Raw genomic sequence first — 12460 nt, forward strand, 5'->3', positions numbered from 1 at the left:
AAAGTATGTATCCGTTTGAAGAGGAAATTCCTAAATTTTAGGAAAAATATTTGTACTTATTTCACCATATTTTTGTTCTGCTTTGTTTTTTATAAAAACAATATGTTTTTACAAATTTGTTTACATGTAGCTAAGTGAGGATTATGGATTTATTGATAACAAGTAAATTTAGATACAAGTGTATTAAGAACATAAAAGGGAAAAGTAATTATATTTTGACAATTATTTCCAAGCTACGAAAATTATATTAAATTTAGTCCAAAATAGATACATATTTAGGATGGTAAAAGATAAGCTGGTTTAAATCATTAAAGGATTAACCGATTTTAATGCGGATGATTAATTAAAGGAAACCACGACTTCAATAAAACATATCAAAAATGACACATTGAACTTAGAAACAGATTCTATTAACAAAAAATTCTGAAAATATATTAGAAAACATAACATTTAAAAAATATGAACAATCTACATTCTGTAACAACGGAGAACAACGAAGACTTTTCAACGTTTAAAGTTTAGACCATTATAAATGGCTGTTACAAATTCGCTTTTCACTACAGGGATCTCGGAAACGGTAAGAGATACGAACTAGCTTAAATGGAGACACAGTTACATAATCAGAGGATCAACATTATGCCTCTAAAAAATCGAGGCTAACATGATTAGTTATTAGTTAATATTTGAAAAAAAGAAACGAAATTTTGGAAATCCGTTTTCGTTTCATTTCAGCCTTGTTTGAGGTGAAATTGAAAAAAGAACATTTTCTCATGGCAACTTTTTGCCCTCTATCGAATGGCATGATCAATTTTTATATGTAACGTTTCGTCTCTACAGGACCATCATCAACTTCATTTTTTAAATACGACCCTGGAAATTTTATTACATTTTTTACAAGCCTTCCTGACCCCTAATACTGTATTGTCTCAGCCCGAGCCAGATTCAGACGTATTGTCTCGAAAAATTCATCTTCAATGTATTCGTTCCAAATTTATCTAATTTTTTTAGATTTGTATGTTTCTTGAATCATCGTATACTCTAAGTGTCGTTAGACCTTGGAAATCCACCTAGTTATTTAAACTATTACCATCACACGTTACAATTAAACATTATTAGAGAAATACCAAGCGGTGCAATTTTCTTTCTGATAAAATATGATTTCCAAATTTTTCCTTAAACAAAATAACATACACAGGTGAACCCATTTTTCAGTTTGAAAGAAATATATAAATTTGACATAATTTAAGTTGCCAGCTGGGTAAATTACTGAATATTTTCTGATATTTTGCACGACAACTTAGAGGGAAAGCAACATAAATATGGCACACACCTAATATTCCTCCCTTTTTGGCGAATTCTGGTGAAAAATTCGTGTACAAACATGACTGACATGTAACGCTGTACTAAAAATAAAGCGATTGTGTCAATACAATTTGGTTTACTGGCAACGCTAAGCACGGGCGATCCATCATATGAAATGTAGATATAATGACTACGAAAAGGTTATATTATTTAATGGACTCCGGTCGATAAGATTTTTATTACCAATTTTCGTCAGATCTATTAATAATCGTAAGCAATACAGAATAGCACTGCAACGTTTAACTTTAATCAATTTGTCGTACCTATTTGCTAGAACAATGTCACATTAATGTGATTTGATTGATTGATTTCAAGCTCGCAGCTGGCGACTGGAGCATTCTTCTCGGAAAATTAGACCAATTGGTTCTTAAATGAAAATATTTACCAACTTATCGCGAACTTCACTATTATCGGTGTATTTTAAGAATAAACAATTAGCAAAAGTAATGATCTGTCATTCCCTTTCCAATTAACAGCTATGACTTTTTTTTATAAAACACAGAAACAAAATCATCTGATATGACCTTTGGGCCCATAAAGCATGACGACAAGCCATGTGAGATAAAAATGAAGTAATTAGAATTTTGCGATAACAATTGATGCTAATTTATAAGATGAAAGAGCCAAGAAACGTCTAGAATCGTATGGAAAATATTTTAAGAAGAAATTTGAATAACATACGAACTATTTCTAATTCAACAATTAGCTGAGACATTTTAACAAAAGGATCTAACAAAGAGAAGCATTTTTATAACTGAGGAATTCAAACAAGCACAGCTTTCAAGTATTGAAGGAAACAAAAACATTTTCTGGAGCTGCAAAAAACTGAAGGTAAGTTGTCAAAATTAATTTAAATGAAACTTATCGTTTTAACTTTCGAGACTTCTATACTTACACAGAATGAACCCTACTGCTTTACCAAACTTCCCAATCATTGCATTAAATGCAGAAATCTAAATGTAAGCACTTTTGTCTACACCTGACAGGTTATTCAATATGAATACATGGTACCTACACGCTAAATCATTTTGAGGAACCAATACCGCTGAGTTAATAAATCAGAAGTAACTGTGAATTGTAATGTGAATTTTGGAAGGTCAAAAACAAGACCGAAAGTGTAGGAAAGCATACCAGACAGTTAAAAAACTAGATAATGGTGTTCCAAGAAGCAACCGATTTAAGACCACCATGAGACTTTAAATTGGTCGCGAAAGCTACCAGACAATGAACTTGTAGTTAACAGAACACTAAATAAATATATTGATGAGTCGCCAGACACTTTCAGAGAGATTTTTCAACGAGATTGTTCCTATGTATTTATCATGGAAATTAAATACCTATTAAAATATGTATATGATTCCTTTTTTCAAACTGAGACCTAAGATTTTTTCTTTCGTATGGGTTAATTTTGGTATAATAACAATTAAAAAATATAAAACATTATTACATAAAAATTATTTGCACGGCTACAGTTTTAGAAATGAAAACAACACAAGTACCTGATTACAAACCTGTAAAATAGAAATATGTATAAAATATAACGCAATGAAAGACAAATCAGCCGTTTTAATAATTAAAAAGAGTGATCTCTCAATTGTCGGTGGTGTTGTTTATTTAATCAATTTATGTACAATCTGCTGTTAACGGATTCTAATTCTGATCAAGAACATTTTGCGAGTAAGATCCAGAAGATATGACGTACCTATATTGCGTTTAATCATAACAAAATAGGTAGCATAGATTTGAACAAATATGTATTTTAAGTATCTGATTTCTGGTATACCAGATATAGGATCTATTATTTTATTATATCAGTTAGGCTTAAACAAAATTTCCTAAATTTATAATATTTTAAGTAATTGTGGAAATAAAAAGCTGTACGCGTACAAGTGAAACTAGCAATATCAACTGAAGTTCATATAAATCACGATTAAAAAAAGTCAGAAATCACAACAGTTTTTTCATTCATGATAATTCATTTTCTAAATATCCTATTTAAATGCTCAATTGTCTGTTATTTTTGTACTCGTTTTATTCATTTCGTGAAATTTATTGAATTTGTAGTCGTAACTGTTAATAAAAAATCATTGACTTAATCATTTCAGTCCTGAAATACTTACGTCTTTAAGGCTCTGAGAAAATACTTTTTGAATACGCCAAATTATGTCAAAAAATGCAGGTCATGACGAAAGTAGCCGAAAAAATAGACGATCCTTAAGTAAGCACAGCATGTTATTTATAAAAATCTAAAAACTGCTTGTTTTAAAATTAGTGGTTTGAAGAATTTACGATTTAAGTATTCATAAGTAAATTAGCAGTAGATGCCCTGTAACAGTCCAATAGAAATGTACGGTATTCAAAGTTTGATGCGTACAACGTGAACTTTCAACTGAGGGAGTTAAAATTTAGTTTCAATAAACAAAAATATATACAGATGTTCTCTTTGTTGTACCTAGTCGGACGGGCTATAACAAAATCCCTTTAATTTAAAAAATTAAAGCCTAGTAAATCTGTGATGCAATGATTGGCATGGCCTAAATCTTCTTTCGAACCTATCAAACATTTCTCTGAAATAATTACCATATTCTGGGGAAAAACGTGCTACCAATTTCTGTCAACAATTAATTATTATAAACTGGTTAATTTGTTGTTAATGTGAATGTACTGATCGCGATCCCGAATCCCGTAAATGTAATAATTGTGTTTAGATAAATCGCAGATTGTATTGTATAGGTACTCATCTTAAATATTGTGCAATAGCGAAAAATTTTATCGCAAATTTTACAACAGATAATCAAGGTTTACGGCTAACCAGACATGTGATATTAGAATGATTTTTATAACCGATATTAGCTTAGTTGTAGGTACACAAACTAGAAAATAGACGTTACATTCTGAAGTTTATTCGGGGAAGTTATTTAATATTATCTACAATAACTGCTTATCTCAAATCCTGGGCTCTGCACAAAAAGCGAAATAAGATTATCTGTATTAGTCTTCGCTTATTGCTTATGTTGTAACCAGTCTATTTTAAACTATACCGCCATAATAAAATATAACCTACAATACCCGGCGTATACGTAGAGCACGTGTTCGACGAATTATGCACGCTGTCACTAATCGAATACGATATTTTCAAGTGAAACATACATACCTTTCTTCTTTTTGACGAGAACATCACCATTTTCCTGTTCGAAGACTGCCGTAGCCACCGTAGTGTACCTCGTATTGGGGTAGTTATTGCCATTCCTTACGTCCCCGTTCATTTTTTATTAAGTATATTTAGATACTAAATTTAACTTTCAACTATTTGACTAACTATACGAAACTCTGTTTCATATTTAAATACGTCTGTTAAACAATTAAAAAACTAACAACTAAAACAAGTAACAAATAACCAATAAATAATTGTATTGTACTTTAGGCGGCAACAATTACAAATTGCTTGTTAGTTTAAAATTAAAAGCAATTTTCGATAACCGAATACTATTTAAGCCTTTTTCGTTTTCTCGTCAGAACTAGTGTGAATAAATTAAATAGTAAAAATAATTTCATAATCGACCATTCAATCACTAATGTCTTCTTCTCAGATTACGCCGGTATGTGGGATACAATTCACTCGGATAAACTTTTGTTTCACTGTTTTCTTACTTGCAATCACTTCGACACTGTTTTATAACGACTTTGATATTTTGCGTTTATACATAATAGCTTTTATGGATTAAGTACGAGTGTGACATGCCGACAATATCGAGCACTTATACCACCACTCCTCGCCTGGACTGAAATATACGCATACGCAAGTGATTAGGTTCGATACCGTTCTACGCATGCCCGTCAACATCTACCTACTTTGATTGTGGTGCTGACCCAGGCACCGACGGTATTGGCGCGCATTTTCAATTTAAGGTTATCCCGCCGTATGCCATGATCTCGTCGCATGCAGTTCAAGGAAATACACGTAGGAACCATCTGAATTGAGAACCGTATTAAGTATATTTTAACTTATCACTGACAGAGTTAAACGTTTGGAAATTCCGTTACACCACTTCCTAGATGTTTTTAGAATTTTATAGAAATGTGAGTATTGCGTTCATATTTATTTTTAACGCGAATTGATATTTTGGAATCAGAGTAAAAGAAAACAAAACAAATAATAATGCAGTAAACACAGGAATTGTCACTGAAGAAAAAAAGCCAAAAATCGGAGAAGAATAATGTTGTGCTTTATCAGAGACATCATTAAATAAGTTCATTAAATATGTAACATAATAATATTCGGAAACTCCCAACATCAAAACATTGCTTTTGGGAAATAATGTAAATACTGTTATCGGTGCTTTGTCTACTCTTAACAGTGACTTTGGAGCAGTTTTGTGGAATAGTCTTCAGAAGTAGGTAGCGTCACACACATGATATCGCTAATATCAATTTTTTCTTCAATATTTTTTCCGTCTTTGAAAGATAAAAGTCCTGGAGTATTTAGATCCTATGAATACACATGATATTTCAACAGGTATTTGTTTACAGCTAAAGCCTGCCCAGACAGTGTCATGTGAGTAGGTGCTTGTTGTGATGGCTTCATGGCCTGTTTACAGTAACTTCAGGTCTTTCCCATTTAATCTTTTGACACAATTTTGCAATACCTTCAAAATATCAAAATAACAAATCAACAAGTCCCAACATGACCAAATATTGAAAAAGGGATATGATTGTTTTGCTAAAAACTCTTGCATTAACAATATAATTAAGTAATATTAGATGTTCTTGACTAGGAAACAGATGATTGCGATGAAACTTCATCCCTGAAACTACTTTATGTTCTCAAAGATAAATAAAATAGTACAAAACCACTTTCTTCATCAGAAAATTTTAATTTCCCGAATAATTTCCTCCTCATTTCTCATTTTTTGAGATCTATATGTGCTACGGATTATAGAGTTTATCTAACATAATGTAACTACCAAGATAAACCCTTATAGGCATTTGTACAATTTTCGTCAGTAAAAGTAGACCAATTACTTTAGTCAGCCCCATGTGAGACATTCTTAGATCAAAATTAGAACAACGCCAATATTAATATACTTGTAGTTGTTAAATAACATAAAATACTTTACCACAACCTTTCAGATTTGTTTGTAGATTACAACCAGATAAAAATAATTTTTGTTATAACTTTTAATATCATTCACAATATTTATAATATGTAATATCATTAATCAAACCTGTGACGCATGTGGATTACGTTATAAATTCATAAAAACTACTGATAGTTAATTATTAGCTACTTATAGAAGTTATTTTACTTCCTTATATTGATGCATTGTATTTTTTTCATTTTAACGCTTTCCGCGACCTTTCTGGGGTGTCCGTTACGCTACTGACTCCAACAATTATTGTTTTTCTCGGAATGACACTGATTCATTCCTTATCTACTCCATATATCTGTGGGAGTATCTCGTACGTAATACCATGGCATCAGCATCTTTGAGAGATGATTAACTTTTTTTCTAAAACAGTGATTCTCAAACTTTCAGCATGCGCGTACCCTCTTTTCAGACATTGATTTTACTTTACCCCACATTTGAGAAGAGCGGCTGAAGGGAAAGGAAAGATATTCGTGATTCATATAATTCTGGTAAGCGTCTCCTTGAGCTTGCAAATGAATCATCCGAAAATGCAGTATTATTTTTGTTGTGGTAGGCGGAAGAACGGCATATGAATGCGGATGAAAATACAAGGTGTCCGGACTTTGTAGGAGAATCTACTCGGAAAATTAAGTTCCTGTGAAAACTCAATAGGCGGAGTTATGTAACCACAGCTACACTTTTATTTTAATAATTTGCATTTTAATCATGCATCTAAAACATGTTTTTTCAAATTTGGTATACTTATCAAGAAATTGCACCTATGAAGAAAAAAAAATCTGTTTGCAATTTTGTTAAAAAATTAAATAATTTGATGTAACCCTTTCAAAAAAATACAAAAAGTACCAAATTCCAAATCACCCAAAGCATTTAATTAATTAAAAAACGTTGTGAAATTTGAAAAAGAAATTACAACGGAAATTTTAGTCACAATAAGTACCTATACCTTCCCATGGAAAACATTAATGTTTTCTTCTGGATTATGGTTAAATTTGGGCTACTTATCAAGGAACTACACCTAAGTATGAAGAAAAAATAAACAGAATTTATATTTGCAATTATATTAAAAAATTAAATTATTTGATGTAACATTTTCAAAAAGTTAAAATATGCCAGATTCCAAATCATTTAAAACATCTAATTAATTAATTAATTAAAAGGTGGAAAACATTATTATGTTTTTTCCTGGAATATAGTTAATGTCAGTGACAGAACAAGAGGACCTTTTCGATAGATTTTTTAATTATTTAATATTAACGTTAATTTTTTTCTAGTCAATAGGAACTACGTTAGCTGATCATCAGAATAAAAGTCGAAAATTTGTAAAAGATTGCTTGACTGAAAAAAGCTACAAGGTTTTTGGAAATTATTTCTAATTTACTGCTTACAATGCGAACAAAAAATAATAAAAATTTAAAAAATGTACACAAAGACAAGAAAAAATTAAAACGTATCAAATTACAATTGTCCTGATGCAGCAACGATTCAGTTCAGTTCAATTGTTTCGGTTTTTATATTGTATATTCAAATCCTTGACATTTAAACACTGGGGATCTTTCATCACTCTATAAAGCATAGCACAGGTTTCTTTATCTATATTATCTTTCATATTAACTTTTAGATCCCACAGTTTGATTTTTGTTCTTCGACCTTAGTCAATAGCTCGGAGTTAATAACTTTTCCATTCTCAACAATATAACTTAAATGTAACTAGGTCCTTTAATATCAGCTATGAAAATTTTAATTGTTCTCTTTCTCTCGTACGAGCTGTTTCTTTTAACTGGGTTTGAGAAATACTATCCAGAAATATTGACCAGGAAAAGAGTTGTCTTAGACAGGATAATGACTTATTATCTAAAATTAAGGTCTAATCAACCATTTACGTTTGCGCACCTATTTCAATCTCTTTAGGTTCATAATGATTTATTTTTTCGTGACACATGTGATTTGAATATTCATAGAAACATTTTTTATTTAATAATTCCTTTCCAATATCGTTAAATTTTTACTGTTCCTCAGATGAAAATTAAGTTCAAAATATTTAAATTAAAATAATTGTAAAACCAGCCATCGTGGTCGATAGACTGGCGAATATTTTCCAGCAACAGATTCGCTAATTTATGCGGTATTATTTATGGATATTATCTCCGACAGTGATAACAGAAAATTGTATTTTTCTCTACATCAGGGTATGCGACCATATTTTGACAATGTTTGCCTCGAAACCGTATTTTTATTTTTGGTTTATTTGGCATTTTACAAAGGTCACGGTTATTTCTTTAAATACAAATAAAAACCATCCTAAACAAAAATTTGAAATACTTAAGATTGTTTTATTCGAATCCATGGTAATGACGAATAAAGTTTTTTTTTTCAAGGTTCAGGAAACTATTGCCACACAACAATAAAACATTAAATCTTATCTCACTATTAAATAAATATGTACCTGCGATTATTCTTAAATATACGCATGGTATTGCAAAACTGTTGAAAAAATTTTGTAGTTTGTGACATTAAGTAAATGCAAATATGTGACGATAACTGCAAAATAAATATAAAAAGTGAATGTGTATCACCTGTTGTGATTATTTTAGTACTCGTGGTTTTATGAAAATATTATCTAAAGACGAAAGTCCATTTCAGTTGCGCTATATTTACTTCACCTATTGTTATAAATTTGTTTGGTATTAAAGCTGCCTGGAAATAGATATTTCTTTTTCCTTCAAAACTGAAGACGCTAAACAGTGATAGTAAAATATTATTCAACAGAGGGACATCTGTTCAAATGACCGTATGATTGTCGCTTATATTAATTAGAATACATATTGGAGCAGAATATTGTGATATTACTTATCCATATAGCATGTGTATAGAATATAATTACGTTTAATTACATGAATGTCTACAGCGTGGCTCATTAAGAACAGAAGAATAAAATTTCTGATACACAATAGCTCTACACTGAAAGAAATGGGCTTATTAAACTGTTTCTCTAGAATAACGTAGTACAGCGCATATTAAAACTTTTGAACAAATATACAATTTTTATTAAAAAAAAACACACATCCTCATTCATTATTCAATTAGTTTAACGGAAAAACGCTTAATACACCTTATGCTATGTGAATACGCCCGGTATGTAGAATAGATATCCTAGCGAACCGCTGGTGTTCGGCCACCGGTTTTTGTTAAATATTTTTTATTATTTTTTTCTTTTTTTTTAGTTCGATTCAAGCGCGCAGAGCGGTTGTTGTATTTTTCGGTTCGTTGGAAATAGTTAATAGTTGTTGTGTACAATTGGTTTTGTGAAGTGAACCCCTTTGAAGTCGAGTGCATTCTCTTCTTCCCTTTCCTTTTGCCATCGACTTAAAGAAACATTATTGCGTCACATTTTGGTGAGTTTAGTTTAGTTTAGTTTTTTTTTATATATACAGTCCACTTGGAAAGGGCTATTTGGGCCCAACCACTATGAAATATAAGTTATAACGAATTACTTGTATATTATTATGTGTTATAAGCTTTATTTTCCATTTGTATAGTAGGGAAGATTTGTTATATAAAGACCAATGTACGAGTCTTTATATAACAGCTGTATTAACAGAATTGTTCGTTTTGAAAATGATTATGATCGTAAAATTTCCGACAGTCCGATATGCATCGACTATTACGCTTCTTCTAGTTGGATGAGGATTGGACAGTATAAGTTATATTGCAAATTTCCATGTAATGTAATATAATACAAGAAAACACGGATGCATCGTCACTAAGTTGTACCGTTTTGGGAGCGATCATTTTAAGGTGTTTAATATGTTTTTAACTCATACAAAGTATGCAACAGTAATACATTTATTATTATTAAAACTTATAAATAGTACTAGAAGATCTTATAACGAGCATGGAGCACACTATCAGTTCATAAATAATATAAACAACACTGTGTACTAATTATAAAATAATTTAATAAACAATATGGTATCCAATATTCACCTATTTATCTGTCACATATTGTATACAATGTTCTTATAATAACATTTAGAATTCTAATAAAGGATAAAACGCATTTCTTTCAGTGTAAACGCACTTATTGAACCAATTTCGATGATCAAGTTGGTAATCACTTTTTTTACTTAAAGATATGGCTGGTTCACTTAAAATTTCCCAAATTTCTTCAATTTACAATGCATTAAGTATAATATGTTGGATATTTACCGATATTGACTAAAAAAGGAAGTAAGTTCTTTTCTATCAAGGAAGTATTTATTTAAAAGACAAAAAATACTTAGGTCATGATACATATTACATAAAACAGGTCAATAGAAATTGGAACGCGAAATAGTAAAGCGCATAAAGATAATTTCTAAGGCCGTATTTGGCCGAATATTCTAATCGCGTTTGAGCATCGTAAGTTACGATGTTTAATATTTAATCGAATGTTGTAATTTTGTACACAGTCCTTATACATCGGGTTCTTAGCAGTCAGTTGTTATATAGAACTTGTAAACAAGTTCCAAATTAAAAAAAATATCCAGTGTCATGAAAGGTTGAGTTGAACATTTAACGTTAGCGTGCAATTAATTTTTTAAACTGTTGAAAACATTGAAACGTACTTTGAGTTTGATTTTGATGTACAAATACAGAATGGTATTAGAAAGATCAGTAAAAAAATATCTAGGTGGTTTTGTATCCCTAAGTTTTTCACTTTAGAAAAAATGTTGAAAATAAATTAAAAATCTTAAGTAGATGCAGCTTATTTTGTGCACGGCGAAAGATAATATGCAACACGGAAATAAAAGATTTTTTATTATTAAACGATGTCCTACTCTTATTTCATAAAAAATGTACTTAGACTAATTGTTAAAAGTGGAGAAGGCGCCAGGAGTGAATACTGATCTAAACTGATTCTTTTTACTGATAATTTATTGTATAAAATTCAGCAAACATAAATGCTATTTTTACATGAAATTATTTTTTACTACTTATTTAAATATGCGTTTCAAATTTCTGTTACCCTAAAATCTATTTTTAACGGATAAACTAGGTAATACACATTATAATATTGTTGAAGATTTTCCTAACAAAGCACTACATATTTTTAGCTATTCTAATATTAACATTAATTTTTACCTTTCATATTTAAATTTTTTAGTCTACTTATATGTTTAGAATATACGAGTAATTAAGTCATTGCAAACATAACTATTTACCGAATTATTTTATTACGAAGTACAACATTTTCAATATTCGATTCTAGTTTCATTTTGGATAAAAAAGTTTCTTGTGAGCATCTAAGTTTGGCTGAAATGACTGATCAAATACAAATAAGACTTACAATTAGTATAGGTCTTTAGATTATAGATTATAGTAATCTCATGGAATTATATTTTTTCACACTGACGAAGACATTTTTTTTAATCTAAAGAAGTGTCCCTAAAGTTATACTAACATTTTAGACAAAGATATAATATTCAAATATACAAAAAGGGGGCTCTTGTTTGATAATCCGCACTTTTCCGAGAAATTTGGGAACAAAATACTTTTAATTTTTTAATGGGCTTTTTATGGATTCCGAAAAATAAAAATGTATGAATTGTTTTTAAATATGCCAATTAAAATAAGAAAGAAAACGATATTGGTGGTAAAGAACATATTCTTTTTCAATTATGATGACTATGCCATTTTCNACATTATAATATTGTTGAAGGTATTCCTGACAACACCCTACATATTTTTAGCTATTCTAGTATTAAAATTAATTTAAAAAAGAGGTTTATCGTAAAAAACTTAACGTTGTCTATTTACCTTTCATATTTAAATTTTTTAGTCTAGTTATATGTTTAGAATATACGAGTAATTAAGTCATTGCAAACATAACCATTTACCGAATTATTTTATTAAAAAGTAAAACAATTTCAATATTAGATTCTAGTTTGATTTTCGATAAAAAAGTTTCT

General features: G+C 30.1%; 1 protein-coding gene across 2 annotated transcripts in view; it reads right to left on the reverse strand.

Annotated features, from left to right (window-relative positions):
* Positions 1 to 12460, reverse strand: part of LOC108905181 (putative inorganic phosphate cotransporter) — a 121095-nt gene that overhangs the window by 17032 nt on the left and 91603 nt on the right. The window contains exon 1 of one of the 2 annotated variants that reach the window (XM_018707965.2): positions 4517 to 5134. The exons of the other annotated variant lie outside the window; for it this stretch is intronic. Coding sequence (XP_018563481.1) covers positions 4517 to 4628 — 112 coding nt within the window. The 5' untranslated portion in view covers positions 4629 to 5134. Of the gene's footprint in view, positions 1 to 4516; positions 5135 to 12460 lie in introns of those variants that run through there. 2 annotated transcript variants of the gene reach the window in all.

The sequence above is a fragment of the Anoplophora glabripennis genome, unplaced genomic scaffold, assembly GCF_000390285.2.
Source record: "Anoplophora glabripennis isolate ALB-LARVAE unplaced genomic scaffold, Agla_2.0 scaffold54, whole genome shotgun sequence".
Lineage (NCBI taxonomy): Eukaryota > Metazoa > Arthropoda > Insecta > Coleoptera > Cerambycidae > Anoplophora > Anoplophora glabripennis.